At 41.4% G+C, this 23,585-nt stretch overlaps 1 protein-coding gene across 3 annotated transcripts; it reads right to left on the bottom strand.

Moving 5' to 3' along the window:
- Positions 1–1,826: 1,826 nt before the first annotated feature.
- On the bottom strand, positions 1,827–23,573 carry mppe1 (metallophosphoesterase 1). 3 transcript variants are annotated; one of them, XM_036138512.1, is made up of 10 exons: positions 23,025–23,573; positions 22,808–22,916; positions 17,965–18,068; positions 15,108–15,188; positions 8,428–8,536; positions 8,173–8,253; positions 5,309–5,431; positions 5,050–5,190; positions 3,548–3,892; positions 1,827–2,499 (listed from the first exon to the last, which is right to left on the bottom strand). In XM_036138512.1, the coding sequence occupies exons 1-10, from the start codon at positions 23,276–23,278 to the stop codon at positions 2,317–2,319; spliced, it is 1,530 nt and encodes a 509-aa protein (XP_035994405.1). In that variant the 5' UTR covers positions 23,279–23,573; the 3' UTR covers positions 1,827–2,316. The 3 variants fall into 3 exon arrangements, with proteins under 3 accessions (XP_035994405.1, XP_035994406.1, XP_035994407.1); XM_036138513.1 differs by lacking the exon at positions 3,548–3,892; XM_036138514.1 differs by lacking the exon at positions 1,827–2,499 and having other exon boundaries at positions 3,617–3,732.
- Between the last annotated feature and the right edge of the window lie 12 nt (positions 23,574–23,585).

Below are 23,585 nucleotides of genomic sequence, written 5' to 3'. Positions count from 1 at the left end.
TTTTAGGGATCAAACTACTCATTCCATTGGCGGATCATATTATTTGCATGCTCAAATCAAAAACAAATACAGTAAGTTCAAGAAAATGTGACTTATTTTTAGTTCTGTCTGGTGGTTTTTGTAGCTCTAACTCCAGATGCAGTCCACTCTTTGTGAATCTTCACTGCAAAAACGGAACTTGAAAAAGGTAAAATGTTCTTAAAATTTGTGTATTTGTCCTTAATTTGAGCAGGTAAATAAGATGATTTGCCAATGGAATAAGGATTTTGCACTTAAAATAGGAACAATTCATCTCAATCATCTTATTTCAAGTGCAGGATGTCTAATTATCTTATTTTAGGGGTGAAAATACTCATTCCATTGGCAAATAATCTTCTTTACCTGCTCAAATCAAGGACAAATACACTAACTTTAAGAAAATTTTCCTTGTTTTTAGATCTGTTTTGCAGTGTTCTCATTTTTAATGAAATTTGTTTCACAATCCTCTCCAGGGTCATCCTTGTTGCTTGTACACTTGTCGTCTTTTTGGACATCTGTCCAGTCAGCAGTCTTCCCCATGATTGTGTCGCCAACAGAACTAGACTGAGAGAACATTTAAAGGCCTTTGCAGACGTTTTGAGTTAATTAGCTGATTAGAAAGTGCCACCAGGTGTCTTCAATACTCGACCTTTTTCACATTATTCTCATTTTCTGAGAGACTGAATTCGAGGTTTTCATTAGTTGTCGTTATAATCATCAAAATGAAAAGAAATGAAACACTTTGAATATATCAGTCTGGGTGTAATGATATATAAACAAGTTTCCCTTTTTGAATGGAATTACTGAAAGAAATCATGTATTTTATTTAGACTGTTACTGTACATGAACAAACATTTCAGTTCTCCCGCATTTAAATTGGGTTTTATGTTCTACTCATAATTTTCTAGACTTTACTTCCCAATCCTTTCAAGTCTGCGGATGCCAGACTTTTTCCTTCCACTCAACTTTCAGACAATCCTATTTCTATGATTATGTTATATTCTTATTTCTGTATTTTCATTAAATGTAACCCATAATTATCAGAATGAACAGAAATAGACGCATCACTGCAAAAACGGATCTAAAAATATGTAAAATGTTGTTAAAGTTAGTGTATTTATCCTTGATTTGGGCAGGTAAATAAGATCATCTGCCAATGGAATGAGTATTTTGACCCCTAAAATAAGATAATTAGACATCCTGCACTTGAAATAAGATCATGGAGATGAATTGTTCCTATTTTAGGTGCAAAAATCTTATTCCATTGGCAAATCAGCTTATTTACCGGCTCAAATCAAGGACAAATACACTAACTTTAAGAACATTTTACTTATTTCTAGTTCTGTTTTTGCAGTGATCCCTCTCATCTTTATATGAGCTTCACTTTTTGAATTACTTAAATAAACAAGATTTAAGTCGCAATTAATTAATTGTGAGTCTATCAGCCACAGTTCACTCCTCAAATGTGAGGATTTGCACCTTTGCTTTATTTGATTTTAAGTTGAGTTCAACTATTTCAGAAGTAACTCTCTTTATCAAAAATGATTTGTTAAATAATTTATTGGGTAAAAACAAAAAATTACTTTAATTTTGCAATAAATCAAGGAGAAAACACAACGGCAGTAGGTTTGATCGAGTTAATGTTGGTGAGAAATAACAAAAAAAAGACTTCCACAAAGACAAAATTCTAATAAAAATTATAGATTTTTAGTGTGAAGTTAGAAATTATGATTGATTCAGTTGTTTTTATTTTTTTATGTCATGGCGGTTTGTATCAGGAGCAGCACTAAATCTCAGTGAGCCTCAGATAAGTTCATTTTCTTTCCACCAGAAAACGCTTTATTAGGAACATCTCCCCGGAAAACTGTCAACAATTTGGCACAGAAAGTCATGAACTAATACATCCTGATGACGCAGAGCCTAAAAACAACGAGCAGCAGTGACGGATGGTCCGACATCGAGTTTAAAAAGAAGAAGAAGAAGAAACGATTGGCGTGTTTCACAGAAAGCACCTTTACCTCACCACCACGGCGAACTATTTACACATCTTCTCTGAACCCACCTAATCACACGTCTGAGCAGCTTTATTGTAATTATTAAGACAACCTGTCCAGAAAATATCTTCATTTAACATCATCATCAATGCCAGCACTGATTTACACATTTTGAATATATTTACACTCATGTCCTTCGCTCAGTTCTGCATTTAAGCGGAGGCCGTGTGTGGAGAGCCCATTCAAGGAGGGATGGGGGGATGCAGCTCCACAAACCAGCAAGGTGCACTCTGGGTAACGCAGTTCACAGAGACTTGTGCTTCCCCAGCAGGCAGAGGCTGAGCTGCAGCAGCCCCTTCATCCACAGACAGTGGGCCAGGAGGAGCAGCAGCAGGCAGGCTCCGGCCGAGCAGTACACCCCGATCACCGTGCTCTCCTCCGGCAGGAAGCATTTGGAGAGCGAGTAACCGCCGGGGGACACCGACGCCTGGGGAGGAGGAGGAGAAAAGTTAGAGGTCATCCAGGTCAAGGTAGTCGAAAAAAAAAAAAAAAAAAAAACCCAACAAGAAATAAAAAAACATTTGTTAGAGGTGAGGTGTCATCAGCTGAAGGGGCCTGCATGTTCTCCGATCTGACCACTAGAGGGCGCCCAGAAACAACAGCAGGATTTCTGTGCGTTAAACCAGTGAGAAAGCCAATTAAACTGATACCAGCTCTTAATTGAAATAAATTATTGGAATTACGTGGACCACACGGCACAAAGCGAAACAGAAGCCACAACAAACAGATTTGAAATGAAAAGAAAAAAAAAACCACAAGAACACTTTGCAATTTTAGACGAACGCAAGAGAAAAGCGGACAAAAATACACATCTAAAAGCATTTATGTAAAAAAAAAAAAAATAAAGATAAAAAAAACAAACACAGGATTCAGAAACTTTATTTCAAATGTACCGATTTTTTTTTTAATCTTAACAATAAAACAAAAATAGAACAACTATTTACTTACTTTTGGCTACACTTGACCTCTGATAACAATCAGGCAGGCCTCGCTCAAACTAAATCATTAGAATTGTATACATATATATATATATATATATATATATATATATATATATATATATATATATATATATATATATATATATATAAACTTCTCTGTGTTGCTTGCTGGCTACTTGTCCAAGGTGTATCCCACCTCTCATGCTGTGATTACTGGAGACTGGCACCCCCCAGGGCCCAGAAAGGATTGAGTGTGTGTAGAAAATGGATTGATTGACTGATTTCTCTGTGGTGAATTTTGCAACTTTTGCTCCTACAAGCTTGTTTGTTATTCTACAGTTGCGTGCCGAGGAGTTAAACACATCAGGGCTTTTCTGTGTTCAACTAGAATGACTGCTAGTTGATAATTTATTTATCAAAATGTCATAACAGGACTGGAATCAGGAAAATAACAGGGATGGATGGATGGATGGATGGATGGATGGTGGATGGATGGATGTATAGATCACATTAGTGAACAAACAGCATTCACACCGTGAAACATGGTGGTGGCAGCATCATGCTGTGGGGAAGCTGTTCCTCAGCAGGGACAGGGAAGCAGGTCAGAGTTGATGGGAGGATGGATGAAGCTAAATAATCCTGGAAGAAACGCCGATATGGGTCTGGAAAAGACTTGAGACGGGGGGGGCAGAGGTTCACCTTCCAGCAGCACGACGACCCTAAACATACAGCCAGAGGTACAATGGGATGGTTTGAATCAAAGTCATCAGTTAGAATGGCCCAGTCAAAGTTCAGACCTACGTCCGGCTGAGAATCTGTGGCAGACCTATGAAAGCTGAGGTCCACAGACCATCTCCGTTCAGGCAGACTGAGCTGCAGCTGTTTTTGCAAAGAGGAATCGGCCAAACTTTGAAGCAGCGAGGCCGGACACAAATGCATCCCCCGGTTCTCACGTTTTTATTAGCAAAATATTTCACGTACATGCAGCGCTTCCTTTCACGTAACAATTATGCAAAGAAAAAAAAATCACAATAAAACTCCCTGAATCTGTTGTAATAGGAGAAAAAGTAAAGTGTTCCAAAAAACAAAACAAAAAAAACAAAACAACTGGACTTTTTTTTCCCGAACTTTGAAGACGTTTCGCTTCCAGGAAGCAGGAAGCTTTCTCTATTCAAATGTTTGGAGTTCCAAGCTTTATATTATTGTCCAAAAATGTCTTGTAATGGCTTAAATAACATGCAAATTAAACCAAAACTGGTCCACCCCATTAGTCATTGTTGGCTGGCAAATTAACAATGACCCTAATGAGTCCCCATGACAGAGGAGTGGACCATTTTTGGGTTCATTTGCATGTTATCTAAGTCCTAACAAGGGCAATAATATAAAACTCCACACTACTCCAGACATTTAAATACACTGCAAAATGTGAACTAAAAATAAGTAAAATTTTCTTGAAATTAATGTAATTGCCCTTGATTTGAGCAGGTAAATGAGATTATTTGCCAACGGAATGAGCATTTCTACCCCTAAAATAAGATAATTAGATATACTGCCCTTGAAATAAGATGATGGAGATGCATTTTTCCTATTTTAAGTGCAAAATTCTTATTCCATCGGCAAATAATCTAATTTACCGGCTCAAATCAAGGGCAAATTCATTAATTTCAAGACTTATTTTTAGTTCTTTTTTGCAGTGTAGAGAAAGATTTCTGGATGGGAAGCGAATTGTCTTCAAACTTTGGAAAAAAAAGTCCAGCTGTTTTGTTTTTTACATTTTGTTGGAATGATCATGACCTGGATGACTGAGAATCTTCACCAGCATAAAGTAAAGTGAGAATGCATTTTAACTCTGCAGGTTACAAGAGAAGGGGGGGGGGGGGGGAACAAATCAGCCGTAGATGAGTAAGACAATAATAAAAGATTGGATTTATCTGATAAAGTCGCTCTTTATCTTTGATTAGATTTTCACACATTTTAGCACTCGGCAGTACGTTTAGGCTTCCAGAGAAAGCGACCCTTCCCGTGGTGCCACTCACCAGGATGAAGCTGGGGTTGTTCCTGTTCCTCCAGCTGAACGACGGCACGCTGACCTCGGGGTACCGCTTGTCGTGTAGAACCTCACAGCCGCTGTGGGTGTGTCCGCTGAGGACGAGGCGGGGCTTAAACCACTGCAGCAGCTGAGGGGGGAGAGAAACAGATGTGGCCTGCTGCTGCCTCACATCACCGTGGCCCATCAGGGAGTCTGATGGAGAGTACGGGCCAGGAGGGGGAGGGAGGGGGGGGGTCAGGACTCACCCGCTGAGAGGCCTCCTTGGACAGCACGTCATACTTCTCCCTGAACAGCAGGTGTCGCTCTTCGGGCGGAGCCGCGTCCTGCCCCGTGCAGCTGGCGTCGCTCACTCTGTACAGCGGGTAATGCTGGGGGGGCGAAACAGCAGGCAGGTGTTGTAACATCTGTATGTTTCACACATCTGGACCGGACAAATGGTCTAAAGCTGAAGTACGACACGGCTTACAACATTTCGGTGAAAGAATAACATTAAATATGTTCTTGATTTCTTAATTTAAAGAAAGATTTAGATTTCCCGATCAGCTTTGGGCTCTTAAAGGTTGCTTCTTCACTCATTAATATTTTATCCCAGACACATGCTTCAGTTTTATTAAGATTTTGTATGATGGCCAAAACAAAGTCACGAAGCTGATAAGAACATTTGCACATTTGCACATATGCTTCAGACTGTTGAAGCCACAGATGGACTCTGTACCACATTCGTATATTCGGTTTTAATAATACTCGCCTGTACACTGTGAATCGCACACTGTCTATTTTCCCCTGCATTGTTTACATTGTTTACATTTCAATTGTTTACTATAAATCACTGCTGCACCTTATCCTGTAATTTACTGCAATGTACTGTAATTTTTCAAGGTGTATGCAAACGAAATTTCGTTCTGTACGCACTCTGTGCATACAAAATGACAAATAAAGTTGTCTAAGTCTAAGTCTAAGTCTAAGAAACAAGCTGGACCGGTTTGCCGCAAGACGAGCGGAGGACGCAGACGGAAGAAGAGGTTGAACTTTTTAGTCTAGACGCAAAGGAAAAAAAAAAAAAAAAAAAAACTGGCGCCGCATCTCCCCCTGAAAACCGGATCCCTGCAGTGAAGCGTGGTGGCGGCAGCGTCGGGCTGCGGGGATAAGGAAGCGGGTCAGAGCTGATGGGAGCTTGGATGGAGCTCAATATAGTCCGTCAGAGGCTGCAAAAGACACGAAACCAGGTCAGAGGTTCACCTTAAAGCAGAGACCAAAGCATCTGGGCGTGTTAGAATGGCCTAGTCAAAGTCCAGACCTAAATTCAATCGAGAATCTGAGGCAGTATTAATTAATCACGTTCACAGATGCCCACCAGTCTATCTCACAGACGCTGAGCGACATCCTCCAGGTTTGCACATTTTGTCACATGACAAGCTCCATCCCTATTTAGCTCCATCCACCTTCACAATGAATCCCTCAGCATAACGCTGCCACCTCCATGCGTCACTGTGAGGGACGCCGTGCTCGGGGTTCAGAGCTTTCCTCCACAAAGTGTTTATTTTTGTACGTAGACGTCAAATGTCCCGTTTTGGCCTCGTCTTGTTGGAGCTTCTCCTTCTAAATGTTAGCTGTAGCCCCTGGGAGGCTTGTGACCAACTTTAAATAGGACTTCTAACGCATTTCTTTAAAAAAAAAAAAACAGTATTTTATCCAACAAGCGTCCGAACTGAGCTGGTTCCTTTGCGTTTATTAGGTTCTCTATTTTCTTTTATGAGCCTCTTTTACACTGCAAAAAGAAAACTAAAAATAAGTAAAATTTTCTTGAAATGAATGTATTTGCCCTTGATTTGAGCAGGTAAATAAGATTATCTGCCAATGGAATGAGTATTTGTACCCTTAAAAAAAGCTAAATGGATAAACTGCACTTGAAATAAGATGATGGAGATGAATTGTTCCTATTTTAAGTGCAAAAATCTTATTCCATTGGCAAATAGTCCTATTTACCTGCTCAAATCAAGGAAGAATACTTTCATTTCAAGAAGAATTTTCTTATTTTTAGTTGTAACTTTGCAGTGTATCTGTTGAAAGTTTTTAAATCCCCTCCATGAATGGGCAATCCCGGGCTAAACTGGAAAGGGCAACGGCTGCATTCATTAGTCCAAGGCTGGACTACTGTAAAGCTCTGCATGCAGGAATCAGCCAGTCCAGCCTCCATGAGCTTCAGCTGCTCCAGACTCTCTCCACTGGCTTCCACTTCGCTTCAGGACAGACTTTAAAGTCCTGCTCTTTGCTTTTAAAGTCATAAATCCGTGCTCCAGCATATTTGTCTGAGCTTTTGAGTGTTCGGCACAACGTCAGGACTCTGCGGAGCTCGTAACCCTGCATGTTCCCAGGACTGGGTGCCAAACGATGGTTGTCTTGCTGTTTTTGCTCCTAAGTTGTGGAGCGCTTCAGCACCAGAGCTACGATCCATCGCTGAGCTCAGCTAAAAACATCTGTTCAGACGTGGGCCTTTCACCCCCAGCTGTTCACCTCACTGCAAAAATAGAACTAAAATCAGTAAAATTTTCTCTAAATTAATGTATTTGCCCTTGAATTGAGCAGGTAAATGAGATAATTTGCCAATGGAATAAGATTTTTGCACTTAAAGTAGGAAAAATTCATCTCCATCATCTTATTTCAAGTGCAGTATATCTAATTATCTTATTTTAGGGATAGAAATACCCATTCCATTGGACAATAATCTCATTTACCTGCTCAAATCAAGGGCAAATACATTAATTTCAAGAAAATTGTATTTATGTTTAGTTCTCTTTTTGCAGTGCTGTGGATTCCTTTTGTTTATCTTGTGGTTTTATTTTTAATATATGGCTCTTAAAATCGTTTTGAGTTGTGCCGTCATGCACTTTTTGTTTTATTTTAGTTTTTATCCTGTTCTTTTCCTATAGATTTTTACATGTTATCTATTTTTTTCTGCAACTTTTTGTTTGTATTTTAGCTTGTAAAGCAACCATACGGATTGTGTGAAAAGTGCAATGTAAATAAACTTTGATTGATTGATTGATTGATTGATTGAACGGATGAAGTGAAAATCTGATGTGCAGCGTCAGAGGAAAGCAACGTTTACCTGCAGCATGATGGGAGCGGTGGGAGGATAGGTCTGCGAACCCTCACAGCCCTCCGTCTCTTGGCCGCCAAGCTGCGACTTCTGCACAGGAGGAAACATTCAGCCCGGCACCTCAACAGTGTTTGTCTGATTGTTTTAATAAAAAAAAAAAAAAAAACTGCGAATGTGTGAAAGAACAAAACGGCCCGCTCTGCTTCCTGGGCTGAAATCACGGCGGCTGTCTTGTTTCTGGGCGCCCGGCAGCGAAGCTCCCACCTGAAGCGAGCAGTTGAGGTCTCTGGAGAGCTTGATCAGGTCCTTCTCCACCGACTGGCAGATGGGGCAGCCGTCGCCGTGCAGAGCCACGCTGTTCACCAGCAGGAAGCTGTGGAGAGGACAGGCTCAGTCGGAGACACGCTGAATTTATCTGCCTTTTAGCGTTCCTCGCCTCGCAGGGAAGTCTTTTTTTTTTATAGGCTTTTAAGGTACAACAGATTTTTAAACAAAGTTCAGACTCGTGACCAGACAGGTGGGTAGTAACTAGTTACATTTATTTGAGTTACTGTTTGAATAAAATGTACTTTCAGGAGTAGTTTTACTGCATGGTACTTTTTACTTTTACTTGACTCATATTATGATGAAAATCAACAAGAGGGATCATGTTTCTCCAATTTTAGCTTCCCTTTATTGGCTTCCTGTTAAATCAAGAATAGAATTTAAAATTCTTCTAACGTATAAAGCCCTCAATAATCAAGCTCCATCATATATCAGAGCTCTGATTATCCCGTATGCTCCTAACAGAGCACTTCGCTCTCAGACTGCAGGTCTGCTGGTGGTTCCTAGAGTCTCTAAAAGTAGAATGGGAGGCAGATCCTTTAGCTATCAGGCTCCTCTCCTGTGGAACCAACTCCCAGTTTTGGTCCGTGAGGCAGACACCCCGTCTACTTTTAAGACTAATCTTAAAACTTTCCTTTTTGACAAAGCTTATAGTTAGAGTGGCTCATGTTACCCTGAGCTACCTCTGTAGTTATGCTGCTATAGGCTTAGGCTACTGTAGGAAATCAGGGTCTATTTTTCTCACTCTACTGATTTCTACTGTTCTCCAGTTTTGAATTGCTTGTCGTCATTTCAGCTTTTAACTTTTTGTTCTCACTCTTTTTTCTTCATAGTAGGTACACCTGGTCTGGCATTCTGTTAACTGTGACATCATCCAGAGAAGACAGATCATCCTCTTTTACCATCTAATGTAGAACAGATTACTAGATCAATGTGTGCTTCTGTGCTTTTTTTGTCTCTCTTGTTGTGTCTCTGCTCTGTCTTCTGTAACCCCAGTCGGTCGAGGCAGATGACCGTTCATAATGAGCCCGGTTCTGCTGGAGGTTTTCCTTCCCGCTAATGGGGAGTTTTTCTTTCCACTGTCGCTTCATGCATGCTCAGTATGAGGGATTGTTGCAAAGCAAACAATGCAGACGACTCTCGACTGGCTCTACGCTTCTCCAGGAGTGAATGCTGCTTGTCAAGACTTTGAAGCAATCAACTGAGTTCCTTTATATAGGAAATATTTGACCAATCTGTATAATATGTTGAATTTGACTTTGTAAAGTGCCTTGAGATGACATGAATCATGAATTGGCGCTATATAAGTAAAAATTAATTGAATTGAATTATTACTGAAGTATCGCTGCTCTTGAGTGAAATTTCTGTCCACTCTACCTACTGTGAGTAACTTCCTGAATAAAGAAAATACTAGTTTTAACCAGAACTGAATCAGAGAGACAAAACCCTATAGTTTATGTTAAAGTGAGACTTCTTATTTGTACACAAGCTTTGTTATTTTAACGTTATTTTCTATCTGCTGAGCTCGTTGAACCATTTGGAGGCCAAATGAACGTACAGTAAACAGTAGATATCGTTATTGGAAGTACTTAGCACTGTTCTAACATACTGTATATAGATGAAATACTATAGGAGTTGCTTTCAAGTTTTAAGTTTTAATTCTGCCTGAACTTATTTTGCATTTGTGCCATTCTTTGTTTATTCTTTCATTTTTGTCTTTAAAATACCGGAATTTGCACGTAACGTCATATTTTTTTAATTTTTTAATTTATATTTTTTTATTACAGAATTTTTTTATATCATACCATCAGCTGTTATGATTAGTTACTCAGCACTTACTGAACACTCGTTTACTCTTACTTGAGTAATTTCTTGGCTGACTACTTTTTACTTTTACTTGAGTAAAGAAATTGTTGTTGAAGTAGTGCTGCTCTTAACCATACTACAATTTCTGGCTACTCTACCCACCTCTGGTCATGACATGAAATTGCTGACTCGGTTCTTGGTCCTCCTCAGTTGGTCCAAAGAATGGACGGATAGACGGACTGGTTGACGTGTGGATTTATGAAGGGATGCCTGGACAGACGGACGATTTGAAAAGGGACAGATGGGTTTATGGACGGATGGATTTCCGGACTGACGGACAGGCGGACGGCTGGGTGGACAGACGGACCAAAAGCTAAGCCTGGATGGACAGGCGTATTGGTTTGTGGATACATTAAAGGGCAGAAAGATGGACAGATAAACGGATAGCGGGACAGGCGTAGAGGTGGATTTGCGGACAAGATGGGCAGATGACCGGGTGGACGGATAAATTCATGGAGAGACGGATGTGTGCTTAGATTTATGGAAAGCTGGACAGACAGGTAGCTGCACGGGTTTAAGAATAGATGGATGCTTGATGGACAGACGACTGGATGCACTGGTTAGATGAAACATCATTTAGATAGTAGGTAAGCAAATAAAGTCTGGACGCGCAGCGTTTTTAAATGACCTCTTTTCCTTTCCCACCCTTATCCAGACCTGGAAAAACACTCCAGGGACTTCCCAGTGTTTTCCAGACCGCGCAGGAACTCAGTTTGAGTTCAGATTTGATCCTCTGTAGAGATGTGAGAGTAAATGACCCCCTTTTCAGACTGACCCATAGTTTGCGAGCTGCCTTTGATGCATTGTTGTCAAATTATTGATCACAGCTGCAGTCGCTCAATCTCTCCAGGCGGAAAAACACGACGACACGAACCTGGGCGCTCAAACAAAACCAAGTTTTTTGCTGGAAATTTGGCTCACACTGCAAAAATGGAACTAAAAATAAGTAATATTTTCTTAAAATGAGTGTATCTGTCTTTGATTTGAGCAGGTAAATAAGATAATCTGCCAATGGAATAAGACTTTCTCACTTGAAATAAGAACCACTCATCTCCATCATCTTATTTCAAGTGCAGGATGTCTAATTATCTTATTTTAGGGGTCAAAATACTCATTCCATTGGCAGATAATATTATTTACCTTCTCAAATCAAGGACCATAACACAAATTTTAAGAACATTTTACTTATTTTTAGATCCGTTTTTGCAGTGCAGTCCCAGCGGTCGGTCCATTCTCGTGAATTTACTTCACGATCACAAGAAAATACTGGAAATAATTCCCGTATTAAAGGCTTTGAGGAAATCTTTCTCACAATAAATCAGTTTGTGAACCCAGCAACACGGATGTTCTCGTCCTTGTACCTTGCTGATTTATTCACAGACACATATTCATGAAAAGCTAAACGTGAACCCAGCGGTAACAGTAAACCTGAGGGAGTGTTTCTGTTACTCAAGCCCCAGGATGCAGCCGCGCCGGCCTGGGGGACAACGCCGGGACACGTCAGCAAGGTCTGCACTTTTAAAGGGATCAGCACTGCATAAATGCGCCTACGCAGCAAAAACTCAGGCGGGGGTCACCTCTTCAGCGCATCAGAGTCCACACAGAGGCCAGAGGACAGCGAAGTCTCTCTTCCAGACAGGCTCAGAAAAACCTTGTATCCTCCCTGATCTGGACATAAAGCTGCCTGGTCCAGAGTCCTTCCCAGCGGCACCTTAAAGAACCCAATCCTGCTTAGCCTGAGCTTTGACACCCGTCTCTAAAATCAGCCAATTTTCTTTTGTTTACCATTTTCCATCTTGCAGGGAGATTTGTTATGATAAAAACTGTGATTTACTGTGTTATGAAAAGGAGAAACTGATCAAATCTGCTAACCCTAGATGTCCCTGTATGATTGTTAGCATTTTGTACATGAGGGAAACGATGAAGATCATTATCTACATCTAGTCTACTCAAGGATTTATTTGGCTTAATGTAATGTTTTTCTTTTGGCAATGTATGAGAAGAAACAATTAAGCTTTAAAATGTTTGAGATGAAGCTCGTTTCAGTGAAACAACGAAACAAAAGCAGTTAGTCTAGTTGCAGCTTTAGAAAAGTTGGTGAAACTGATATATTTTAACCATTATTGCGATTTCATTGGGATTTTTCCACAAGCAACAACAATGGCCTGTAGATAAAGATGTTTGTAAACAAGGACTATTTAAAACAAGAACTGTTAATGTTTTTATTAATCATAATGTTATTATTTAGGAGAATAGCTTTTTATTGAGATGGACATCAATCCTGGTTGAACCAACAAACCAGTCTATGTATTAAACAGTTTGACCACTACTTAATAATATGGTGAGATTCCTGAAAGTTTCTGTTAAAAAGTATGATTATATAAACTCTAAAACAAATAATAAAATTAGATTATCTCACTCCTGCATATCTCTTCCCTTCTAAGTGGAGACAAACCCAATTTAAACATATTACCGACTCCTAAAGGACGCGTCTGATCCATTAATGGTTAAATAGCCAAAAATTGCAGACCTCTAAGATTTGGACATTTTAAAATTCCAATTATATTGCAAATACGATCAATTGTCCAGCCCTAATCAAAAACACCCAATAATTTACCTAGTTTATTTCTTATCATGAATAGAAACAATTAATTACTGTGATTTAATGCTTTCTGTATGTTTGTTAATGTATGAAAGAAGTTTAGTCAAAGATTTCCGTAGCTTATTAATTATTAATGAAATGTAATGTTTCTCTGTTCATCATCTTGTTACTGAAATGTGCCATATAAATAAACTTGTCTTGCCTCAAATAAAATACGTTTTAAGACAACTGTTATGCTGTTTAGTGAAACCTGAGCTACTTAAAGTAACTGGTGGACATTAGCAGCATATTTAATACGGGGTGTGTTTTATTTGTGGAGCCATATTTGTGTTTTTGAGGCTCCGTCTGAATGAGGCGACACACGCGTCACCAGAACAGGTTGTGGTGATGTTCCAGGACAATTTGACAAATATGAAGCAAACTGATTTGTATTTATCCAAAAATATTGACTTTAAAGGTGCAGTAAGCGAAATTGCATTATTTTAAATGCTAACAAACTGAACAATAGTTTTGTGAAGAACTAAAGGTATCTTTTTATATTGTCTATGGTTAAACATCATCACATTATCTCTCTGTGTTGTTCACCAATCTCTTCTTTCAAAGCCGGGTCGGCCGCGCGTTAACGTACGTGCACGTGAACGGCTGCCACCCCCTGCCCATAAAATGCCACCGCCAGGCACAAAATGGCGGACAGCACGCCTAGCAGATCAAAAATGTCTCTTGCTAACAATATTATAAAGTTATGAGTAACTTACTTTGTCACTTGACATGTTCCTCCAAAAGGTGATGCTGTTCTGCTTTGTTTTTATCCTTTACAAATATTCTGCGTAGGAGGCGATGGGTGAGAAGGGGAAATGCATGTCCAGTACAGACAGGCGTGGCTTGATACATTGTTTCGGTCTACAGACAGCGCTCAAGCTCCTGCTAGTGGTAAAAAAATCATGTATTGCTCCTTTAAGGAGGAGCTCTGCTGCGGGTAAGTTATTTACCGCTCATAACATCTTAACAGAACCCCATTTCATCTCCTCCTCACAGGAGTCCCCCTTAAACTGTTCTGAACAGCAACCCATAAAGGCCAGCCCTTTGGCTGTTGCTGTAATTTGCAAACGGCAATATTGTAATTAGTCCTGGGATTTAAATGTTCTTGGTGATTTCTTTACCAAACGATTGATGTGCTGTGAAGCTCCACCTGATAAATGCGTCGGAAGACCTTTGAAATACAACTTATCTATTTTTAAGAATAATCTTAAAACTTTCCTTTTTGACAAAGCTTATAGTTAGAGTGGCTCATGTTACCCTGAGTTACCTCTATGGTTATGCTGTGATAGGCCTAGGCTGCTGGAGGACATCAGGATCTGTTTTTCTCACTCTACTGATTTCTACTGTTCTCCAGTTTTGCATTGTATTACATTGAAATGACTGTGGTCATTTCAGCTTTTAACTTTTTGCTCTCTCTCTTTTTCTTCATAGTAGGTACACCTGGTCTGGCGTTCTGTTAACTGTGACATCATCCAGAGAAGACAGATCACCCGCTACTACCATCTAATGTAGAACAGATTACTGGATCAATGTGTGCTTCTGTGCTTTTTTGTCTCTCTTGTTGTGTCTCTGTTCTGTCTTCTGTAACCCCAGTCGGTCGAGGCAGATGACCGTTCATACTGAGCCCGGTTCTGCCGGAGGTTTTCCTTCCCGTTAATGGGGAGTTTTTCTTCCCACTGTCGCTTCATGCTTGCTCAGTATGAGGGATTGCAGCAAAGCCATGTACAACGCAGACGACTCTCCCTGTAGCTCTACGCTTCCCCAGGAGTGAATGCTGCTTGTCGGGACTTTGATGCAATCAACTGGTTTCCTTATATAGGACATTTTTGACCAATCTGTATAATCTGACCCAATCTGTATAATACGATTGAACTTGATTTTGTAAAGTGCCTTGAGATGACATGTTTCATGATTTTGCGCTATATAAATAAATTGAATTGAATTTCATTGAAGGATTTTTACTAGAATTAAACCCTTTTTTTCCCATACCAGTGGCTTACTGACATGTTTCTTGTCAATAAAAAGTGCTTCTCCCACACAGGTCGATTCGAGGGCGAAAACTGACCACCATCCAGCCTGCATTTCACGATTGCTTCGACTTCCCGCCACTCACTTGACTCCCTTTTTGGTCACGATCCTGGTGGAGGAGGCGTTGAAGACCTTCTCGAAGCGCTGCAGCTTGAACCAGTCCATCCTGCAGGGGAGACACACGACACGAGAACAGAAACACAGAGGGTTAAAAACCTGCTGCCGGGCCTGTCACGTCAGCCTGCCGTTACATAAGAGCTGCGCCGGCTCTGCTCCCCGCTGCACGGATGGAATCAAAGCATGTAAGAGCATAATCCCACATCTCTGAAGCGCACGCATCAAAAATTTATCTGTGAGATTATTCTCAGCACCGTGCGTCGCTTCCCTTCTGGAGGAAAAAAAACAAAACAAAAACAACTAAACACAGCGACAAGAGAGGAGAGGAGAGCCTAAACGCAACATCTCTGAAAATGTAATGCAACAACAAACGCAGCCTCGAACGTCACACGGGAAACTGGCGCTTGGGTTTAAACGCAGCTCAGAGCTGCTGCGCTTGTAGTTGTGAAAGTTTCCACCAAAATAAAAAATAAATAAAAGAAGCACCAAGTTTGGAGCCACATCAAAAATATTCAAGTCTGGTTTCTGCTAGGATTTCATGTTATTTCCAATACTGTTGAACTATTCTTCCAAAAGAAGCAAATTAAATTCAGCAATTAATTTAAAATGAATCTCAAAGAGAAATTAAAAAAAAGCTACAGATGAAGCACAAAGTGATGATTTTACATTGTTTTTAGAGGGGTTTATTTAAGGCTTTAAATAGCCTTAAATAAACATTTATATGTAAGGTTTTAAGAGATAAACATAAATATTTGGAGATACTGATGCAGTAATCAACCAGCCAGGGATCGGAGTTGGGCAATTTTCCAATTATCGGCACTAAAATTAAGATTTCCCACCATTTCCTGTCAATAAAAGCATCAACCAACAACGTTTACTTAGGACTGAGATGAACCAAGTCTTCCTTCGCAGTTCCAGAGTTGCACATATTGATAGTCTGACGATGATGATGGATCTGACAGATTTTGCAGCTTTTCATTCTACGTGAGGATTAGCCATTGTAGCTTGTTTAAGTAAAGCGAAGCTAAAAAAAACCCTGCTGTTTTATGTGAAATATCAACATTTTAAATCTTTTTTTTTTAAACAAAAGGAACATTAAAAGTCTACTCTTTTATTTGTCCAACTGCATCAGATCTGAAATGAGCTTATACACGTTTAAGGAAAGCTCTCCTGCTTCATTGCATAAAGTTTCACTAAACATTTTACTCTCAGTTGTTTAATAGACGGATTACTGTCAACATCTTCCACCCACTGCTGCCTCGGTTAACCTGGGGCCGCGTCCTCCAAGAGGACTTTTCTGGTTGTTAAGGGAAACTGCTGCCTGTTCCTTCGTGGATGAATGCTGAGGTGTTTCAGGCGCGCTGCAGCTCCTTCACCCACAGTGAAGACAGAGTCCTGAGGTGAAGTACGGGAGCTAATCATTTAGAGCTCAGAAACACAGAGCAGGCAATAAAACGGCCTTTTTTTTAGGCCCGTAAAGCAACGCCACTGTTTAAACGGGACACAGAGGACACGTTTTAGGTGGCAGACCCCAAACGGCGCACCGTTAAAAAGAAAACGTATTCACACCCATTCACCTCCCAACAACCCAGGACCTACAACCAGAGAGCCACGAAGCAATGCAAGGGTTTCCATCATGTTCCTGTGCCAGAATGTCCCAGTCAAAGTGCAGACCTCAACCTGATATGGCAAGACGTTTAGCATTTAGTTTTGAAAAGCTGGCGGACAAATTCCCCGAATGATTTCAATCTGAGGCTGCGAGTGAAGGCTTTACTTCACAAAGTATTTACTCAGGCGGGCTCAGCGCCGAACGCTCGCTCCATTCTTCAACGTTTTATTCGTATTCGCAGAATATATTTAAAAACCATGCAACCTGTTCCTTCCCCGTCACAGTAACGCCCTGCCTTGTGTTTGTCTGTCACATAAACCCCTGACGACGTGTGTGCATTTTCCAGGCCCTGTATTGCGTCACTGAAAGAACCGGACTAAAAGGTCGAGGCTCTGCACACTGCAAAAAGAGAACTAAAAATAAGTACAATGTTCTTGAAATGAATGTATTTGCTTTTGATTTGAGCAGGTAAATTAGATTATTTGCCAATGGAATGAGTATTTCTACCCCTAAAATAAGATAATTAGATATACTGCACTTGAAATAAGATGATGGAGATGAATCTTTCCTATTTTAAGTGCAAAAATCTTATTCCATTGGCAAATAATCTTATCTACCTGCTCAAATCAAGGAAAAATACTCTAATTTTTAAGAAAGTTTTCTTATTTCTAGTTCTCTTTTGGCAGCGTACGGGTTTGCAGCGGTGGAATAATCCCTGTTTGGTTCACCTTTGTGCTGCAAGGCGTTGAACAATCCAGCCTCTGGAGCCCTTTGTGTTTTCCAGAGAGTGCAGATCCTGTACATTCTCATTCCTGACGGCGTTCTGCTGCACCTAACCCTGCCATTATCTGACCGAACCCTTCCTCATTGGCTCACACGTCACTTTTTGTTTGTTTTTTTCTTCCTGAAACAAAAAAATGTAACGTGGACAAACTCGTCTCGTCTCCCTTTTTTACGATTTCCGGCTCTGCGGCAGATGAAGCAACTCGAAGCTTTCGCTGACGTTTCTGGCAGCCTTCAAAATATCTTCCTGATAACTGAAGATTATTTCTGCAACCAGGGCACCAAAAAGAAAAGGAAAGAAATCAATATACTCAGGGAGTGTGAGCTCCAAACCAGTCTTTAATTCATCAGGATTTTCCACAGCCTCCTCCCTCTGACAGGTGATCAAGCAGCTTGACGGAACAAAAGCAGCGCAATGAAAACAGAGTCTTACTCATAATGGAAACCGATGTCGTGGTTGCCGACCAGTACGACCAGTTCTGTGTCAGTGGAGTGCCTGAACATCCTGTGGAAGCGGCGCACGTCGTCCTCCCAGTGCTGCAGAGGCAGAGAGAGAGAGAGACACAGAGAGTTTCGGGTCAGGCCTCAGGGAGCAGTTCAGGAGCCTTAATGGGATCTCCAAGGAAGGCCGAGGTGGCGTTGAGTCAAAGTTCCCCACAAGAGGCTGTTAATTATATCAGGGGTTTAAAGTTGGATATGATGAGGCTCTAATTGGCCCTGAGACACGGCTTTTCTGTCAGAGCTGAAACTATTAACGCATGGGGACGTTTATCCAGAATCAAGAGTAATTTATTTGTCACCGGTTCACATCACACATAATGAAGGCAAAAAAACTGACAAACAAACAGGCAATGAACAAAAGTTAAAATAATTTTTTGGCTTCAGGAGAGTCACAGATAACAGATAACGAGGCTGTAGGGAGCTTATTGAACAATGATGATTTGAGGCTTTGTTGACAGAAATGTGTGTTTAGATATTCTTAGATGATAGTGTGTAGTAGGCAGTAACTTTAAGGTTATTGTAACTGCCATCATCAGGGGGCGATTGCCCTCACAGCTTTTGGTAAGAGGCTGTTTCTAATTGCTGGTGAAGATTCTCAGACATCCAGGTCATGATCATCCCCCCAAAAAAGGTTAAAAAACAACAAAACAAAACAACTGGACTTTTTTCCGAAGTCTGAAGACGTTTCGCTTCCCATTAAGGCTTAAACGATTTTGGAAAATAGTCTAATCGCAATTTTTTTTAATCTTAATATTGCGATTAAATACGCTAATATTTTTCGGTTTAATTTATCATGTGTTTTTAAACATATACAAACAACAAATCAATCTGTTTCATCGCTGTGCAGATCAGGTGCTAAAAGAGCCGCTGCGTTTCAACTCGGAGCAGAAATTATTGCTTTCTGTCTATGATATATTTCAACCAAAACTGCGATTTGATTCTGACTTTTCTCTGCATTAACCACAAGCAACAAAAATGGCCTCTAGATAAAGATGTTTGTAAACAAGGACTATTTAAAACAAGAACTTTTAATGTTTTTATTAATCAGAATATTATTCAAGAGAACAGCTTTTAATTGATTTGGACATCAGTCCTTGTTGAACATAAAGTGCAACCAACAAACAAGTCTATAAATTAAACTGATTGACCAGAAGTTAATGCTATGGTGAGATTCCTGAAAGTTTCTGGTAAAACAGTATGATTTATATAAACTCTAAAACAAGTAATAAAGTTAGATTATCTCACTGCTGCAGCTCTCTTCCCTTCCATGTGGAGCAAACCCACTTTAAACATATTACCGACACCTAAAGGGCACGTCTGATGCATTAATTGTTACACAGCCAAAAACTGCAGACGTCTGCGAATTGGAAATTGCGTTTTTTTAATATATATTGCAAAGGCGATTAATTGTGCAACCCTACTTCCCATCCAAGAATTGAGAAATTAAATTGAGAAAGCTTCTTGGATGGGAAGTGAAGCTTCTTCAAACTTGGAAAAAAGTTCAGTTGTTTTGTTTTTTAACCTTTTTTTTTGGAAGCTGTTTCTATACATATTTCTTTTGGCTTTCAGACTTTTGAAGCGTTTAGCTGCAGACGGCATCCCACAATCCCCTGCGCTGTTCTCACCAGCCGTGTTAAGTCCTTCCTCTCCTGGACCGTGCAGTTCCCATACCACACAGTTAAAACACGCTCTATGGGAGCTTTACAGAAGTTCTTTAGCAGCTTAGTGGGAAGTCCAGACCTTTTCAGTTTGCTGAGGAAGAAGAGCCATTGTTGGGCCTTCCTCACCAGGTGGGAGGTGATGGCAGTCCAGCATATTTATACCTTAAAAATGGCTGTTTGACACCTCATACATGCACTCTTTGAGTTTTAGGCACATGTTTTGTTAGAAATAATAATGAAAAAACAGCATCTCTGTTCTTATAGAAAGGACATCATAGGACAACCAATTAACTAATCAGCCCTTCTTTACTTTTTAAAATGTTCAGGTTGAGTTTTTTTGACATCGGGTTAAACAAAAGCAGACAAGATTTCTGAGAACATCGTCAGTCTGAACAAAATATAAATATCCCAGAGAAACGCTTTCTTTTTTTTTTATATACTCGGTCTGAAAACGAACGGCTCTGAAGCAGGTCCAGCTGTGATAACATATCAGCTTTCAGCAGATTGTGTTTTTATTTAGGGACATTTTTCTGACTCAAAGCAAAATCGGTTCACGGACAGAACAAACGTATCAGGAAGTTGATGTTGACTTATTCCCCGTGCTGAATCTCAACAGTTGTTTTTTTTTACATCAGATAAGAGAAATTTGTTCTTGTTCGTGTTTTCTGTACCATTTCCTCTTAGGGTGAATTTGAATGAAGCAGAGTTTATTCACATTTTTCATCTCAAGGTTCCTTGGATTTCAAGTATTAGGCAATGTTTGTCCCCGTATTTATTCAAATAAAATACAAAAGCTTACTGGTGTTTTGGGATATTACACATACCATATGTATAGTTGGACAGAGGCATGTTTTTTTTTTTTAACCAGGCCCATGTTACAAAGTTTGGATCAGTGCAGCATCTGGAGGAATCCTAGCTGAGTTGTCAGAGATATCCTACAGGCCTACACACCGTGTCCCTTATGGAGACGGACGAAATCATAGACACTTATATCCTGCATCTGGTTCTCTTTATCACTCCAGACACAGCTCTGAAAGCAGAATTATGTCTCGGCCGGCGTGGGATTCTCCCGCAGGACCACGTACTTCCAGTGATGGGGCAATCTTAATAGTTTGGACACACCTTATCTAGTCAAAGGAGCTTCAGATGTACATGTGTTACTGAGCTTAAGAGGAGCCAGACATCTGATTTTCTGAGCGAACACATCCTCCCTTTCTACTAGTTCAGGTTGAACTCATGATGAACTGAATAAGGGATGAAAACAAGTCCAAAGGCCATTTTACGAAACCTTCAGATCCTTCAGTTCAACGTGAAGTTAATGCAGATGTTTCTGCAGAGCTATAAATACGGGAATAGATGGATGAAGGATAGATGGGTGGGTGGGTGGATGGATAGATGGATGCATGGATGGATAGATGGATGCATGGATGGGTAGATGGATGGATGGATGGATGGATGGATGGATGGATGGATGGATGGATGGATGGATGGATGGATGGGTGGATGGATGGATGGATGTATGGATAGATGGATGGATGGGTGGGTGGGTGGATGGTTGGACGGATGGATGGATGGATGGATAGATGGATGGATGGATGCATGGATGGGTTGATGGATGGATGTACGGATGGGTGGATGGATGGATGCATGGATGGGTAGATGGATGGATGGATGGATGGATGGGTGGATGGATGGATGGATGTATGGATAGATGGATGGATGGGTGGGTGGGTGGATGGTTGGACGGATGGATGGATGGATGGATGGATGGATGCATGGATGGGTGGATGGATGGATGTACGGATGGGTGGATGGATGGATGCATGGGTGGATGGTGGATGGATGGATGGACGGATGTGTTTTATGGGTGGATGGATGGATGGATAGATGGATGCATGGATGGGTTGATGGATGGATGTACGGATGGGTGGATGGATGGATGTACGGATGGGTGGGTGGATGGATGGATGGATGGATGGGTGGGTGGGTGGATGGATAGATGGATGCATGGATGGATAGATGGATGGATGGATGGATGGATGGATGGGTGGATGGATGGATGGATGTATGGATAGATGGATGGATGGGTGGGTGGGTGGATGGTTGGACGGATGGATGGATGGATGGATAGATGGATGCATGGATGGGTTGATGGATGGATGTACGGATGGGTGGATGGATGGACAGATGGGTGGATGGATGGTGGATGGATGGATGGACGGATGTGTTTTATGGGTGGATGGATGGATGGATAGATGGATGCATGGATGGGTTGATGGATGGATGTACGGATGGGTGGATGGATGGATGTACGGATGGGTGGATGCATGCATGCATGCATGGGTGGGTGGATGGTTGGATGGATGGACAGATGGATGGATGGATGGACGGATGTGTTTTATGGGTGGGTGGATGAATGGATGGTTGGATAGAGAAGGCATAGATGGATGGATGCATGCATGCATGGATGGGTAGATGGTTGGATGGATGGATGGATGAATTTTATGAAATCAAATATAAAAATAGCTAACCCTAATAAAACGTAAACACCAAACAATGAAGGCGCTGCAGCTCCTCCTGATATTTGCAGAGCTCTTGAGTTTAAAACTGGCAGCCAGAGCGTCTAAAAAATGTCCATTTTGACATTTATGTGGAGTTATCTGCTGATTTTAGACCGCATTTCCTTCTATTTCTGTGTGACACGGTAAACAAAAACACCGCCTGGACATTTCTAAGGACGCATCAAACCCTGGTGGAGGAGGAAACCCCCCCAGAAGCAGAGCTGCAGCCCAGGAAGCGATCTCTGCACATTTTTCTGCTTTTAACCAACACTTGATGGATCCTGTCATGTCCTCCGTCAGATTTTATCCTTTTTTTTTCTTTCTTTCTTTTTTTTACAGCGTGGATGAGATGCGCGGTGTGCAGAGAATGAAGCAGGCTGCAGATGTTTACACCAGACCCTGCAGTCTGCGGGCCCAGAAACGGAACCAGAACCTGATCAGAACCACTGGCCTCATGCTTTGTTTGTTTTTTTTCCCCCCTTATTGTCATTTTTTTACAGCAACAGAAACAGTGCCGCTGCATCGCAGGAGGGCAAACATGGAGCTCTGTTACCTTCTGGGAGCTCCACTTGCCTTCGTCGAAGATATCCCCGAGAATAAAGACTATTTCGGGCTTGAGGAGCCACAGGGCGGTCTGGAAAGCCCTCTCCATCTGCCATTCCCTGCGTTTGGACACAAGCCCGCTGTTATTTCACACCTCGCCCGACGGATGAATAAATAGACGGGGCAAAAAAAAAAAATAAAAAAAAAATAAAAAATGCGGACAGTACCTCCGCAGCTTGTCGAACCAGTGTCCCCCCACGGCTCCGAGCAGGTGCGTGTCGGACAGCACCATGGCGCGGACCGCCGGCTCCGTCGGCCGCCCGCCGGTGCCCTCTGCGCCCCCCCGGGCATGGCTCAGCTTCGGCCAGGCGCACTTGAGGATGGTCGGGAAGTAGATGAGGTACTCGCAGAAGAAAAAGGCGCCGAAGACCACCGCGATGAGCAGCGCCGCGACCACCGAGCTGCCGCTAAACCTCAGCATCTTCCTCCGCGGGTGATGACCGGTGCTCGGGATGCCCTGAACCGAGCGACCCGTCAGGCATCTCTTCTGCTGCACCCCGCTCCTCCTGAAGACACCCGGAGGATTTTTTTTAATTTTATTTATTTAATGCCTTCTAGCTCCCCTCCCCGCAGAGAGATGCTCAAGTTAAAATGGATGAGGAGTATCTAAGAGAATTTTTTTTATAGAAATATAATAAAAATCCGCGTTGTGTGTCCGGTTCGGTTCGGTGGACCCAGACAGAGAAGAAGGGAAAGTTCGTTGAGGGAGACCGCGACGCGCGGCAGCA

This window comes from Fundulus heteroclitus, chromosome 6 (genome assembly GCF_011125445.2).
Source record: "Fundulus heteroclitus isolate FHET01 chromosome 6, MU-UCD_Fhet_4.1, whole genome shotgun sequence".
Lineage (NCBI taxonomy): Eukaryota > Metazoa > Chordata > Actinopteri > Cyprinodontiformes > Fundulidae > Fundulus > Fundulus heteroclitus.
The sequence above is the reverse complement of the archived record's forward strand: the minus strand, read 5'-3'. Positions and strand labels throughout refer to the sequence as shown.

What these genes read in the sequence shown, in the direction of transcription:
- mppe1 (XM_036138512.1), bottom strand. Translation starts at nt 23,278, where the DNA reads ATGCTGAGGTTTAGCGGCAGCTCGGTGGTCGCGGCGCTGCTCATCGCG. An exon ending in GCAAGTGGAGCTCCCAGAAG is followed by an intron (nt 18,069 to 22,807) that starts GTAACAGAGCTC and finishes CTGCCTCTGCAG; the next exon opens with CACTGGGAGGACGACGTGCG. An exon ending in TGCCACCACCATGTTTCACG is followed by an intron (nt 2,500 to 3,547) that starts GTGTGAATGCTG and finishes CCTCCTCCCCAG; the next exon opens with GCGTCGGTGTCCCCCGGCGG.